Below are 16,041 nucleotides of genomic sequence, written 5' to 3' on the forward strand. Positions count from 1 at the left end.
CCCATTTTTCTTCCACCCTTTGTGTTTTTGGTTTCCTATAAAATTATATTCATTTTTGGGGAGTGTAATGATCCCAGAGTTTCATTTATTTAGAAGGAGCTTGAACAATGTATCTTGCCAAGACCTAAATCTCTGATTGAAAGTACATAAAACTTCGAAAGCTGCACTATCACTCCAGCATTATTTATCCTTCATAGTTTACTACTATTTACACAGGTTAAGTTACATTAAATTAGAAGTAAATTGTATTCTTAAATTGATTTTACCTCTTACCTTCCCCAGTGTATTTTTGGGATCTCTACACTTTTGGACACTACTAACTATAACATACTAGATCATTTTCCCTTCTTTTCAGCAAATCACCTTCTGTTGGAAAGACTTTTCTAAACTGTCTTTACTTTTCTGGTGGAATGGCAATTGTGCAAATCACAGAATTGACAGAGCACGTGTCTTCCACCCACAACCTCAACAAAACAAATTGATTATCATTTACCAACTTTTTAACAACAGAATCTATTTCTATTCAACTCTCTTGTTCTCATTGTTTCCAAAGTAAATGTTTATACTTTTATACTTAATTTCTTTTTATTTGTTCCTTTTTCTCCTTCTTTGTTTATGTACCTTTCTCTCTTTTCATCTTTTACTTTCTTTATTCCACTACATCAATTTCTATCAATGTTAACTTTTCCCAATACATATTTTTTTTTTTTATATAAACACTTAATGAATTATTTTCGATAGAATTATTTTATTTTTATTAATTTCAAATTCCCTAAATGGTTTTGTTTCTGATACTATTGTTATTGCCTTATATTTGTATTAACCTCATTGATGCTGTTATTTCTCGTGAAACCCTTAATAAAACTGTTGAGCAGAAACAAAATCAGTGACAGGATGCCAAAATAAAATAGCTGAAGGCCACATTGGGCAACTCGTGAGGTTTGTGATTCTTTCTGAGTAGCTGAGTGGGAAGTGCATATGTTGCAGCTCTCTGTGTGTAACCTACATGTTGCAGAATTAGGTCACAGCAAAGTCATCTTGCACATTTATTGCCTATTAATATTTCAGTTTGTAATGGTCATTCTTATTTTCAAACAGCTGTTGTTTTGGCCTATAGTTCTAGTCAATGGCAAGAAATATGTTAAGCACACAGTTTGTGTGCTTTTTGCTATATGTTGGTACTAAAAACTGACTTGGGGAGTAATATTTTCCACATGTCTCCCACAGTTTAGTTCAGGCTTTAATCCTGTCCTGGATTTTCACTTCTTTAAAAAAAATATTCTTCGAGAGAAAGTTTTTTTTCCCCAACATTTACACCCCCACTCCCCACCCCAAACTCAGACCGACCCTGTATAAACAAATACACACATTCCATTTCATAAGATATTACATCCTAAATATCACAGGAGGAATAAAAAAAGGCCAAGGAAGAGAGAGAGGGAAAGAAGAAAAGAGAGGAAACATAAAAGAAATTTCAGTTGATACGGAACATAACATATTGCAAGACTACAATAAAGATTTAGACCTATATAACTTAAGTATATCCTATCTGTCTTTGTGACCATTGCAATAGAGGATCCCAAATTACCAGTCCCTTTTTTACGCTTACCACGGCCCTTTCTTTTGTAGATGGGTACCTCTAAACTATAGGTAGCCAACAATCGAGATCTCCATTGTTGGAACACAGGTGCCTTTGTATCCAGCCACGCTGACGCAATACATATTCTAAAGACAACCATTGCAACGAATATCAGCCCTCGCATATATTTAGGTCATTCAGTATTAGCTATACCTAAAGCAATCTCCTCAGCGGAGATATCTATTCTTGTATTAAATACTTCCGATAGAAAGGCTGAGATATCGGTCACTACCTTCGTTAAATTATATTCCACCTGTAATTCCCCAAAAGATTTAATTCCTAATGCCGTATAAAAACATCCAAGTTGTGTGATCCCGTTCAGTACCCCCCTTACCATACATGTCATTAAAGATCGCAGGAAGGTTACTATTTTTATGAATTGGAGTGTAATAAGATAATCGTCCAATACCGACTAATTTTCGCATGAAATTCCAAGCCTTATACATACCAAATATGGACTTAAATCTCACTTTTCTAAAAATAACTATCGTTCACATGATGCCATAAGCATCCTCTAGATTTGTTTCCTAATAAGAGCTCTTGTAGTGTTCGAATATCCCCTTTCACTGCTGACGTCTATAGTAAATAGTAAACTAATACAGTATTTTAAAGTAGTGGCCCAATAATATAATTTGAAAATAGGTAGTGCCATTCCCCCTCTATCTTTAGGTAGGGTAATGGTTCGCAGTGCTCTTCGTGGTTTCTTATACCCCCATAGGAACCTAGAAAACATACTATCCATATCTTTAAATAATTGCGGTGGAAATTCCAAACAAATTGATCTGAAAAAATATAAACATCTGGGCAAAAAAAGCATTTTTATCAAATTGCACCGGCCCCTGATAGATGAAGATTGTTGCACTGAATCATATCCGTTCTTGTACATTGCATTAATGGAGCAATATTATCATTAACTAGATTCTCTATTTTGGCAGTTATACTCACGCCAAGAAAAATAGCTTTCTCTGTTACCCGTGTATCAATCATCTCAATTTTACTGTTGGGGATGATCTGAGTTTCGGCTTGATTTACTTTATAGCCAGATATCTCACCAAAGATCTTAGCTTCTTCTTCAATCACCCCAATTGAGTTCACTGGGTCGCTGGTAACCACCGCGATATCATCCACGTATGCTAGCGTTTTTGTAGCCTGGTCTCTTATACAAACAGGTGGGATCAATGCATTATTATCTAATCGCCGAATAAATGGATCGATATATATAGCGAATAAAAGAGATGAACACGGACACCCCTGCCTTGTCCTTCTGGTGATGGACAGCGGTTCTGATATTGACCCATTCCCCATAACCACAGCAGAGGGATCCTTATACAGCATCTGTATCACTTTGATAAAGGGTTCCCCGATACCACTTCTTCCATGACTTTCCAAAGATATTTCTAGGAGACCCTATCGAAAGCCTTTTTGGTGTCTAATAAGGGCCATAGTGTCTCCTGAAACCTCACACCAGTTAAACAATGAGATTACCCTCTGGATATTATCGGTAGTGTCCCTGCCGGGGATAAACCCATGCTGTCGTGCCGATACGATTTTGTGTATATTCGGGGCTAATCGTGCAGCCAATAACTTGGCGTACATTTTGGAGTCACTAGTTATTAAAGTAATAGGGTGGTACGACTCAAGTTCTGTAGAATCCATATGTTTTTTTTTTAAAACGACGTATTTAGCCATAGACCATTACCCCGGAGGTCGTCTCCCTTGAAATATATGTGCAAACTGCTCTGACAGTATATTTTTTACTTGATGGGAGAATTTAACATAAAATTCAGTGGGAATCCCATCCATATCAGCCGCTTTACCTGAGGCAAGGCTATTTAATGCAAGAAGAATTTCCTCCCATTGCGGGATAGCATCCATACTTTCTATGTCACTACTCTCTAATCTCATACAGCTGTCTTGATTGATATATTCATTAATTGCATCCTGTTGTATGTCAGTATCTCTGTATAGAACCTCATAATATTTTTGAAACGCGGTTCTAATTGCGTCAGGATCAGTACTTAACCCTACTTCTGGATCCCGAATAACCTTAATAAAGTTAGCAGTGCTTTGCTCTCGGGCTCGTACCGCTAGCTGATGACTTAATTTGTAAACATTTTCCTTATATATTGTGGCTCTATCAATGGCTCTTACGGTTAAAACATCTAGAACACAGTTTTTTGCAATTGCAATCTGCCTAAGCTCATTTTCAGCTTCTTTTCCCTCTTGGATAGCTTTTATTAATCCTCCTTCTGCGATAGCTATGTTATTCAGAAGTACTTCCTTCTCTTGTTTCTCTTTTTTATTAGCATTCAATGAAAATTGCAGTGTTTCACCTCTAATTCCAGCCTTTAGGGCATCCCAAACCATCTCAATTGGTGCACTACCTATATTCTCTTCTAGAAATCTAGGAATCCACGGCCGCATAGACTCACAGTACTTATTGTTTGCTAATAATGCCCTTTCAAACGTCCATGTTTTCGTATTGTGCGTTGTTGACCCAAGTTCGATAGTTAAAAGAAGAGGATTATGGTCGGAGAGTACCCTTGGTAATTTTTCGATAGGAGAACTAGCAGCTAGAGTTTTAGAGACCAGAAAAGAATCCAGCCTTGCATGGCGTGCATGTGGATAGGACTAATGTGTAAAGCCAGGATCATTTGGATGTTCTGCTTGCCAGCTGTCTATGAGAGCATGGGTTAGACATACGTTTTTGAAAGCTTGAAAAACTCTTGGCTTCCTACCTTTGTACTCATAACCAGAATCCTGTGACCAATCACTAGGTAAATTTAGATTGAAATCCCCACAAATTATTACAGGGAGCGGCCAATGGACAAGCTCATTAGATATATGATCCAAAACTTCGGGGTCATCACTAATATTGCTATATATTGTACAGATGGTGATCTTAGCCCCGTTGTTCTGTTGACACTCTGTAATAGCCCATCGTCGGTATTTATCAGATATGGGTTGAGTATATTGCGTCCCGCCTGCTTTCACCAAAATAGCTACACCATTTGTCCTGACCCCTTGTGTTGTGGCAGTAACCAGCTTAAAACCCAATTTATTAAGCCGATATATTTGAGACCCTTCGATATGTGTTTCAGAAGTGAAATAAAAGTACTGTCCTTGGAAATTAACTTAGTTTGGCAGGATTTTGTATAAAGACGGTAGCACCCATTTTCTGGAAAGGCGCTATCATCTGTCTGAGTCGCCATCTTCTCTCCATTGTGGCGTGAGCGAAATCTGGTCGAACAAAGTATGAAAAGCTCTCCCACTTCCTTTTTTTGTCAGGTTTTGCCAGTTCAAACACTGATTGACGCAGAAGAAAGTTCCCGAAGCAGATTAGAATTGCTCTTGGGTATTGTTGGTCATTCGGGCGCCGTCTTGATATATTTAGACAATCTATTCACCCGCTGGATTTCTTTATCCCAGTCCCAGTGTCCCTATTCAGGAAGAGAATTTTTTAGGAAATTGATTATGAACTTCCTAATGTCCTCACCCTCGCTGTTCTCCGGTATTCCAAGTAGCCTCAAGGTGTTACAGCTTTGCCGATTTTCCACCTCCTCCAGCTTCCACATCACGTCTTTTAGGGTACTTTCTTGAGACGTTTTTGTTTTTTTCAAGGTTTCCACCGTCGTTTCCAACAGCTCAGTCCGATTCTCCAGTAGACTTAATCTTTCTACAATCTCTGTGCATGTTTTCTCGACTTTCCTAATTGAGCCCTGTATTTTTTTTAGACCAGTCGGGCTTGCCGGCTCTCCAGCTTGGCTTCGTCTTGAAATGACTTGAGAGACTGTAGGATCAGGGATAAGGATAGTTCTCCGAGTGGACCCGAGTCTTTCTGTCTGAACAAACTCGTTAATTGTTTTCTAGGCGATCTCATACTCCCGGCTATACCATTACCGAGTAGTGTCTGTGTGTCCAAGTAATCCCATCCTAATTCTCCCTCTTCCTCTGCCGTTTTCCATCTCTGAGCACCCTTTTTGCCATCCGAGAGCCTCTTAGTTTTTCTGGGTAGTCTTTTTTCTTATTGCAGACTACAAGAGCTTGTGGATGTATCCTCATCCCGTTTGAGCTTGAAACCATATTTTCTGATTCCCCGGACTCCTCGTTTAAAGAATAACAATTTTCCAGAAGGTCTGGAGACAAAGAACCCGTTTCCTGGTTATTTTCCCCCGTTATCTCCTTTCCTTCTTCTATGGAAAGAAAGGGGAAGGTTATGACCTTATTGTTGGTTCTATTTAATCCGAGGGGGGCTTCTAATGCTATGCGTGAAGTCTCACCTGGAATAACCATGTTCGAGGTAAAGTCTTTGGTTAAAGCTTCCACCCCTCCTAGGTGTTTGCCTAAACATAATTCTGGCGTACCCAATACAGTTGTCTCCCCGCTGGACCTCCATGATAACCACCCATTGCTGGATTCTGTCATGATGTCTGGGGTGGTGTTAGAGCCTAAGGAGACAGTGCCAGACGGTTCGAGATTGGTAGAAGTAGAGGTTTCGATTAGGTTATCGGTTATGCTGTTTATATCCTTTGACTGGACTTGTCCCTTTGCAGATTCAATAGTGCCCTTAGTTGGGAACAGGCTCGTTATGGCGATCTGTTTTTTGTTCTGGTCCCCAGTCAAACCACCTTTTGCCAAAGAGTTTTTATTAGTTTCTTGCTTACCGGTAGAAGCTCATGCTTTTTCTTGTCAATTTCTGCCTTCTTGTTCGATTCAGGTTGAACAGATGCGGAAACTACCTGCGCCGTTAAGCGAGTCTTGCTTCGAGCACCGTGAGCCGCCATCTGACCTACTAGCGGTGCACTGGGCGCTCTGGCGTCCGTGTTGCCTATCAGCGCCTCTCCTGCGGCACCGATCCCACAGCCGGCAGCCGCCATCAGTAGGAGCCGTGCGCGAGACTCCCAGCGTCTCCCCCGGTCCGTCAGGGATCGTCGAGTTGCCGATCTGAGACAACCTCTGCACCATCCATTCAGCAGAGGCCAACCAGCGCTTCCTTCGCGCATCGCCAACACCGCTAGGGAAGAGAGCTCCGTTGCCTCAGGGGATCATCGGGAGGGCCGCGGGTGTGAGTGTCGGAGGACCTTACTCAGCCGCCATCTTGCCACCAACCGGCTCCCCCTGTCCTAGATTTTCAATGGTAATTCTCTATTAACTGGTTTGCCAAAAACCCTATGAGGTGCACCATGTATCTGCTCTCCTCATATAATGCACCCAATGCCATCTCATATTTTACCCCATCCATTTTTGACATCTCTAAACTGTCTTTTACTGATGCAAGTTTTGAAGATAGCTTGCCTGGCATACATTATCCACTACACTTTCCCAGCAGGATTGCTTGTCATGGATAGTAAACTTTATCAGTGTCTCACAAGTACTAGACTTCAACAAATTTTTAATTGCAAAAGACTGAGATTGTCTTGACACCACCATCATTTACCCGGCTTTGAACTTTCATGTGACCTGGTCCACAATCACAAAGGAATTGCTTCAGGAATAGAATCACAGTGTTATCTATATAAATAAAAATGTAAATGTTCGTTTGTTCAAAATCGTAAATCTCCGAAAGTTCTTCTCCGATTGCTTTGAAATTTTAACACAACGTTTGATTCGAATACGCGCGTGTTTTTATATACACAATGTTGGATTCGGATACGCACGTGTCCAATACGCGCGTGTTTTTAATCGAAAGGCCGAACAGATCCTACCGATTTGGTTGCTGCGCAACAACTACAAGGGACGTATAGAGAGAATAGTCTACATATATTAGGATGGACAGTTGGTGTCAGGATTGCAGAGCGGTAAGTGGGTGGAGGGAGGGGGGAGGAGTTAGTTCACTTTGCAACATTAAAAAGGGACACATAGAGACAATAGTCTACATATATTAGGATGGACAGGTGGTGTCAGGATGGCAGACCGGGATGTGGGTGGAGGGAGGGGGGAGGAGTTGGTTCACTTTGCAACATTAGCGCGTGTTTATATATACACAACGTTGGATTCGAATACGCGCGTGTCCAATACGCGCATGTTTTTAATCGAAAGGCCGAACAGACCTTATCGATTTGCTTGCTGCGCAACAACTACAAGGGATGCATAGAGACAATAGTCACAAAAACATATTGTATACCCACAAGCATTGTCAAATTAAACATATTAGAAACGTGCGCTTACTCTTTTCTTTCTTCTCCATTTAAACAGACTGAGCCACAGCAACGCGTGGCTGGGTACAGCTAGTGAATAAATACATTTAAGTGTGTTCTCTTCATGGCATTGACTGCTTTAAAATAATGTACCTTGTTTACATGCTGTTTTCGTGTTACAGGAATCAGTGGAAAAGTGACTGCACGTGGTGTCTGCATCTGCATCAGCACTGCCTATGAGTGTACTTACTTAGACTCATACTACGTCGACCTGACTTTGAGACCGTACATCCGGATTAACCACCATTCAGTCCCCATATTTATTCCGCTGCAGGACATAGCTAAGAAGCACCTACCAAAAAATCTAAAGAGGTTCCTGTCTGTTCTCTTCGATCATTTGAACGCTTACGCTGGACGAAAGTACCAGGTTGATAAACTGCAGGTAAGCCCGTCATGGTGTCACAACCTCTTAATGTATCTATGCCTCCATTGCCTACCAGGAAACTGTGATCTTCATTCCTCAGTAACATGCTTATGACCCATATGTTGGTTGTTCATTAATTACAGACCTCACTCCTGAAATTATCAGTGCCATGAATTTATTCACTTTGCAGTGCTCATCTAACAATTGTTCGTATTTACTCAGGATATTATTATCGGTACAACAGCAGCTATCATTAGTGTGGCGCTGTAGTGCTGTCACTTTGCGATCCGCGGCATGTATGTGCATGCCTATAAGATTGAGAAGGGCGTTGGTTGCTGTGTCCCATTTCAAAGTCCACGCTGCCGTATGAGAATGGCCATATCTCTGAGTGAGGTTGCTACTGGGGACAGGGAAGGGAGCTTGAGTTTTTCTGTCCTGATAAAAAAATGTGATGCCTTCAAATAGTGATATTTCGTGCATCAGGATTTAAATTCAGAGATTTCATTTATCATGGAAAAAGACGATCATCCTTCCTATTTATAAAAAAAGGTGATAAAGCATTGCCTACAAACTACAGACCCATCTCTCTTTTGGACGGCACAGTTAAATTGATGGGCAGTTTATTATTAAACAGATTAGAGGACTGGGCCTCTGTAAAAAATATTTTAATTACAGTACTGTTTTAAGAAAGGGAAAGGGACCTTGGATCATTGTTTACATTTGAACCTGATCGCAGCTAAGTATTCCTTATCTAAAGAAGGTAAACATTTTATGGCATTTATGGACCTATCAGCAGCTTTTGACTGTGTTTCCCATCATAAACTTTGAGGAATTATGAGAAAGATGGGTATAGATGAGATACTTATATCCTTCATATGTCAATTGTATTGCAAAACATCGACGTGTGTACGGTATGGGAGTCAGGGGGAACGTACAAGATGGTTCCCAATTCACAAAGGAGTTAGGCAGGGCTGCGTCTGACTCCTTTTCTGTTTTCCATTTATACGAATGGTATTGATCCAGCCCTGGCAAACTCTATGTATCTATGGAAAATAAAATGCGTATCCATATAGTACTATACGCTGATGACGCAGTGCTGATAGCAAGGACTGGGGTGGCATTGCAAAATCATATTGATGAGTATGTCCACTTATTTATTTATTTGCGGTATTTATAAAGCACGACACTCATCCCAAGGGATATCACGGCGCTATGAACCAAGAGAGACTACTGAAGGCATTGCTGGGGGGTTATGTTTTAGGGAGGGTTATATTTTAGGGAAAAGGTGAGTTTTCAGTTTTTGTCGAAACTGAAGATAGTTTGTGATGTGTCTTAGGTCGGAAGGTAGGTCATTCCACCTTTTGGCTGCCAGGTAGGAAAAGGCGCGGCCACCTGTTCTGACTTTGTAAATACGCTTAGGTTTGGCCAGGGCTGATTGACTCGATCGTAGATTCCTGTTGGGAACGTAGAAGTCGATCTTCCCTTGGAGAATTGTGGGGCCAGTTTTGTGAAGAGCTCTGTGCGTATGACTAAGTAGTTTAAAGGCAGCTCTCTGGCGCATCGGTAGCCAGTGAAGTTTCTTTAGGCATTCTGATGCCGAGTCTCGCTTGCCTTTATTGCAGACCAGTTTGGCCGCCTGATTTTGCAAGACCTGAAGGCGGGAGAAGAGTTGTTCGTTCATCCCTTCGAATAATGCGTTGCCATAGTCCAGGCGGCTAACCAGTAGGGCTTGGGTGACTGAGCGTCTGCAATCCAGGGGTATCCAGGGGAATATCTTTGCGAGAAGTTTAAGTATGGCAAAACCCTTGCCCCAGAGTGATCGGACATGGTCCTTCATGGACAGGGCGTCGTCCATGATGATCCCCAAGTTTCTCGCGTGTTGTTTTGGAGTGGGGGCCAGTCCTAGTGAGGGTGGCCACCATGTGGCGTCCCATATAAGTTTGGCTCCCCCGAACAGGAGAATCTCACATTTGCCAGCGTTTAATTTTAGGCAGTGGTTGTGCATCCATTGGGCCATCTCGGAGAGACAGTCGTGTAGCTTTTTTTTTTTGTTGTCTCAGTTCCTTCATCCATTGCCACCATCAGCTGTGTGTCATCAGCATAAGAGCATATGCCAATGCCCCACTTCCTTCCAATGTCAGCCAGTGATGAAATATAGACATTGAAAAGAGTGGGGCTCAATGAGGACCCCACAGCCGATGGTGTTGGGTTTTGAGTGGAACTGACCCATATGTACTGCCTGGGTACGATTGCTTAAGAAGGATCGGATCCAGTTCAATGCTGTTGATTGCACTCCTTTACTCAGGAGTGTGTTTAGCATGCAGTCGTGGGATACCGTGTCAAACGCTGCTGACAGGTCAAGCAGTATCAGCGCCACCGATCCCCCTTGATCTCTGGAGCATCTGATACTGTCCGACACTGCCAGCAACGTTGCCTCGGTGCTATTGTTGGCTCTAAAAGCGGTCTGGGAGGGATCCAGGAGATTGTTGTTTTCCAGATACCGGGTCAGTTGTATGTTGACCGATTTCTCCAAGGCTTTGGAGAGATAGGGGAGATGGGTCTGTAGTTCTCTGGATTAGAAATGTCGGCTCCTGCTTTCTTCAAAAGGGGGTCACGGAGGCGTGTTTCCAGGCCTCAGGGAAAGTAGCGGTGGTGAGCGATTTATTGAAGAGTTGGGTGACAAGGGGGCAGAGCGTGGGTGCGATTTTGGAGAACACGAAGTGGGGACAGGGGTCCGAGGGGGATCCGGATTTGACTGTGTTCAATACCGCTAGCACCTCCTCTTCCGAGAGTGGTTGAAAACTAGTTAGACGAGGTGCATTGCCTGAGTCCGATTGGTCATTGCATCTTTCTGATGTCATTATATGCTTGCCAGAGTTGTCCGGCATGCTAGGGGTATTTGGGGGAGTGAAGGTGGAATATATTTTGTTGATTTTATCGGAAAAGAAAGTGCTGATGCGCTCACAGGCCTCGGTTGAGGGGATGAGGGTTTGTGAGGTGCTGGATGGTTTGCTAAGCTCCTTCACTATTCTGAACAGTTCTTTTGCTGAGTTGCTGTTCTCCTGGATGCGTTGGGTAAAATACGCCTTTTTTGCGTCTTTAATGGCCGAGATGTATTGTTTCCGTTTGGCAATATAGTTTGATCTTGCTTCACTATCTTTCGTCTGTCTCCATAAATGTTCATTTTTTTGGCATTCCTTTTTGAGGTTCTTGAGGTGAGGGGTGTACCATTTCTCGGTTCTGTTTTTTTTCCTCGATTCCCACATGGGGGCTAGTTTGTCTAACGTTTGCCGTATTCCGGCATCTGATAGAGATCTTTATGGCATCATTAGATCTCCAGGTTAATGAATCTAAAACTTATATTTTGATCACAGGGGAACAGTCTAAAAAAGTACCATCCTTTCATATCGCAGGCCGAAGAGTTGAAATCGCCCAAACCTTTTCTTACTTGGGCGTTTTATTTAATAGTACGGCCACATGGACCAATATGGTAGCTAACAGATGTCTTATGCTAGAAAAAAGTATTTTTCCCATTTTTATTTTACGAGAAAATTAGGTTCTAAGCCTTTGGAGGCCATTTAAAAGATCTATTCAGAAAAAGCAGTTTCTGTAGCCACATATGAGGTAAGGGTTTGTAGACTGGCAAACGTCAATGCCTTACAAACTATAGAAGAGGCCTTCTTCAAAAATCTTTTAATGCTCCCTAGTAGCTGTTCTAATTTTAATACGCACCAAGAGACAAATGCACCTTATATATCAGATATAGTTTGTCTTGCTCCGATTTTATTATGACACTGATTGTGGAGAAGGGAAACTGGCCTTGACACAAAATATCATTAGGGATTGTTTAACCCTTGACCAGGTACAGAAGGCAACGGGCGAAGAGACCGACCTGGACAAGCCAAGGGCTAATTTGGCTGCAGCGTTTTGCATAAGCTGAAGTTTGTTCACTATGCTGAACAGTGAGCCAAAAATTAGAGAGCTACAGTAGTCCAGTTGACTAAGAATGGTCACCTGGATCACTATTAAGTGGGTAAAGGATGAAAGAAATGAAACGATCTTTCTTAGCGGCCAAAGAGAGGAAGAAGACGTCAGATGATCCTCCTGGCTTTTCAGAATCCGGTTCTTGTCCAGATGAAAGCCCAGATTTGTTACGGGACTAGGAGTAACAGGCTAAGACGAGGGTCAGAATGTTGATGAAAATGGTCTTGCTGGCACTGTTTGTGAAATAAAGAGAACCTCTGTCTTATCCGATTTAAATTTCAGGGCATTGAGTACCAACCATGAGGAGATTGTGGCCATACAGTGATTGAAAACTTCAAGTGAAGCCAAGCCTGTTCTGTTTAAAACAATGATCAGTTGGGTGTTGTCTTCTTATGTTAAGGTGACACCAAAGGATCTGACTAAATTAGCTTAGCTAGCAGATGGATGTAAATATTGAACAGAGTTGGGGCTAAGAGCGGACCCCTGCGGAACACTATGACCCAAAGCCCTAGAAGTTGATCTAAAAGGAGGAATACAGACCTGTTGGTATCTGTTCTCTAGATATGGTTTACACTGTTGGTATGCTGCTCCGCCAATTCCTGCCTCAGTAAGTCTGGATAACAGAATGGAATGGGGCACATTATCAAAAGCAGCAGACCTCTCTGGTAGAATGACTGGGTACAGCCTTGCCTGCTCACAGACTCAAACTGCCAAGAGTGCTGTTTCCGTACTGCACCCCAATTGAAATCCAGATTGCACAGGCTCAAAAATATAGTCTTTTTCCAAGAAGATCAAAGATAGTTAAGATTTTGTAGAGGCATGTCAACTGCACAAGGAAGGAGGGAGATGGGCCAAAAGTTACAGTGATTGGTCCGCAAGAGTTTTTTGTTTTTTTTAATAGCAAAGGGATGATTAAGGTCGTTTCCACTCCATCACGAACCAGACATTAGCTAGGGAGTGATTACAAACCTCTAGCAGGGTCTGTGTAAGAGCGAACTTAGAATATGTTTTAGAATTTAGGTATAATGGGATCGAAGGGAGAACCAGACCTTATATAGGCTGCAATAGCTGTAAACTGCTCCTATTTCAGGGTCTCAAAATACACTAGGCATGGTGTTAAAGAGCGCGTCAATAGGGCCAGGGTCAATCGGTTCAGAGGTAGATCGATTAATAAAGTAATCGGTTTTAACCAACCTTTTAGGTTAAGCTCAATTTCATGGCTCAAAGGATTCAGGGAGTATCAGAAATAACACCACAGAAGCCCCACTTCACTGATGTGCTGTCTATTTGTACTACCTGACTTTGTCGGAGAAAGTCAAGACATTTGGCTGACTGCTGGACAAGCTCTTTTTCACTGATCGACATTTCACCTGAAATATTTACTTAATACGAGTCCTGCTTATCAATAATTTTTTACCTTGTTAGCGGATAGGACCTTTGGCATATTTATGAAGTAGGATAGATAGTTCAAAGCAGACTTGGTCAGGGAACTCCTTGGCTGGTAGGCTGATTTCACATTGTACATCAGAAATTGGTTAATCAATCAATCACATTTTTTGTAGAGATCACAGGTACTCAAATGAGTGTCCCGGAGCTAAAGGTTTTTTGACCACCAGTTAAGAGGGATTATTGAAAAGCCAGACTGGACAATCAAGTGTTAATGCCACGTTTAAAGGATCTTTCATCCTTTGTGGCCCGCTAATAGAAGGGAAGAGCATTCCAGGCAGAGGCGTCAAGAGCTGTTCAGGATACTCAGTAGCACATGCAACCAGGCCATTGATTAATATGAATGAACCAGGTTAAGTAGGGTGGCACCTAAGATTCTCGTGGCTTGATTAACCTAAGGCTTCCATCTAATAACAAGCACTGGCAAAAGCACTAGCTCTGCAGTTGGCTGCCAGCTTTTGGCTTTACTAATGTGTATCAATGTTTTTGTAAAACTGGACAAGTGACTACTTTTTGTGTTGTAAGTGCACTTGTGATTTTTTGTAAAACTGTATTACTGGACTACTTTTTGTGTGCAAGTGCCAGGCCCATCACATTACCCTGTTATTCCAAATCAAGTGTAAAGGAAAAGGTAAATCCACCATAAGTAGTAATACTGCACCCTGGACTACAGTCACTATAAAGAACAAATGATACCACTACACAGCTCAGTGATTCTCATTTTATCATCCTATAAAGGAAGCATGGCATCTGCTGAGAGTGCACCTGGGACTTTATTACACACACAGGACTTCTAGAACATGAGGTGCCACGGTTAGGAGGGCCTTGGCTATAAACCATATAACACAGTATGTACAAGACTGACTCCGGAGGAAGACATAGTTGCAGTACTTTTACCCCTACATCCTGCATGCACAACTTGCAGCTCCTCCTCTGGCACAAGAGACGGTTATTACTGCAAGACTTTTACCCCTACATCCTGCATGCAAAGCTCGCAGCTCCTCCTCTGGCACAAGAGACGGTTATTACTGCAAGACTCTTACCCCTATATCCTGCATGCAAAGCTTGCAGCTCCTCCTCTGGCACAAGAGACGGTTATTACTGCAAGACTCTTACCCCTATATCCTGCATGCAAAGCTTGCAGCTCCTCCTCTGGCACAAGAGACGGTTATTACTGCAAGATTCTTACCCCTATATCCTGCATGCACAGCTCGCAGCTCCTCCTCTGGCACAAGAGACGGTTATTACTGCAAGACTTTTACCCCTACATCCTGCATGCACAACTTGCAGCTTCTCCTCTGGCACAAGAGACGGTTATTACTGCAAGACTTTTACCCCTACATCCTGCATGCACAACTTGCAGCTCCTCCTCTGGCACAAGAGACGGTTTTTACTGCAAGACTCTTACCCCTATATCCTGCATGCAAAGCTTGCAGCTCCTTCTCTGGCACAAGAGACGGTTATTACTGCAAGACTCTTTTCCCTATATCCTGCATGCAAAGCTTGCAGCTCCTCCTCTGGCACAAGAGACGGTTATTACTGCAAGACTCTTACCCCTATATCCTGCATGCACAGCTCGCAGCTCCTCCTCTGGCACAAGAGACGGTTATTACTGCAAGACTCTTACCCCTATATCCTGCTTGCAAAGCTTGCAGCTCCTCCTCTGGCACAAGAGACGGTTATTACTGCAAGACTCTTACCCCTATATCTTGCATGCACAGCTTGCAGCTCCTCCTCTGGCACAAGAGACGGTTATTACTGCAAGACTCTTACCCCTATATCCTGCATGCAAAGCTCGCAGCTCCTCCTCTGGCACAAGAGATGGATATTGCTGCAAGACTCTCACCCCTATATCCTGCATGCAAAGCTTGCAGCTTCTCCTCTGGCACAAGACACGGTTATTACTGCAAGACTCTTACCCCTATATCCTGCATGCACAACTTGCAGCTCCTCCTCTGGCACAAGAGACAGTTATTACTGCAAGACTTTTACCCCTACATCCTGCATGCAAAGCTCGCAGCTCCTCCTCTGGCACAAGAGACGGTTATTACTGCAAGACTCTTACCCCTATATCCTGCATGCAAAGCTTGCAGCTCCTCCTCTGGCACAAGAGACGGTTATTACTGAAAGACTCTTACCCCTATATCCTGCATGCAAAGCTTGCAGCTCCTCCTCTGGCACAAGAGACGGTTATTACTGCAAGATTCTTACCCCTATATCCTGCATGCACAGCTCGCAGCTCCTCCTCTGGCACAAGAGACGGTTATTACTGCAAGACTTTTACCCCTACATCCTGCATGCACAACTTGCAGCTTCTCCTCTGGCACAAGAGACGGTTATTACTGCAAGACTTTTACCCCTACATCCTGCATGCACAACTTGCAGCTCCTCCTCTGGCACAAGAGACGGTT

The 16,041-nt window shown here is 42.6% G+C and overlaps 1 protein-coding gene across 7 annotated transcripts in view; it reads left to right on the top strand.

Annotated features, from left to right (window-relative positions):
* The window catches only part of CENPO (centromere protein O), a 138,071-nt gene that overhangs the window by 95,894 nt on the left and 26,136 nt on the right, over positions 1-16,041 (top strand). For all 7 annotated transcript variants that reach the window (XM_078649927.1, XM_078649924.1, XM_078649923.1 and 4 more), the window contains one exon: positions 7,959-8,218. In XM_078649927.1, coding sequence (XP_078506053.1) covers positions 7,959-8,218 — 260 coding nt within the window. The remainder of the gene's footprint in view (positions 1-7,958; positions 8,219-16,041) is intronic.

This window comes from Lissotriton helveticus, chromosome 6 (genome assembly GCF_964261635.1).
Source record: "Lissotriton helveticus chromosome 6, aLisHel1.1, whole genome shotgun sequence".
NCBI lineage: Eukaryota > Metazoa > Chordata > Amphibia > Caudata > Salamandridae > Lissotriton > Lissotriton helveticus.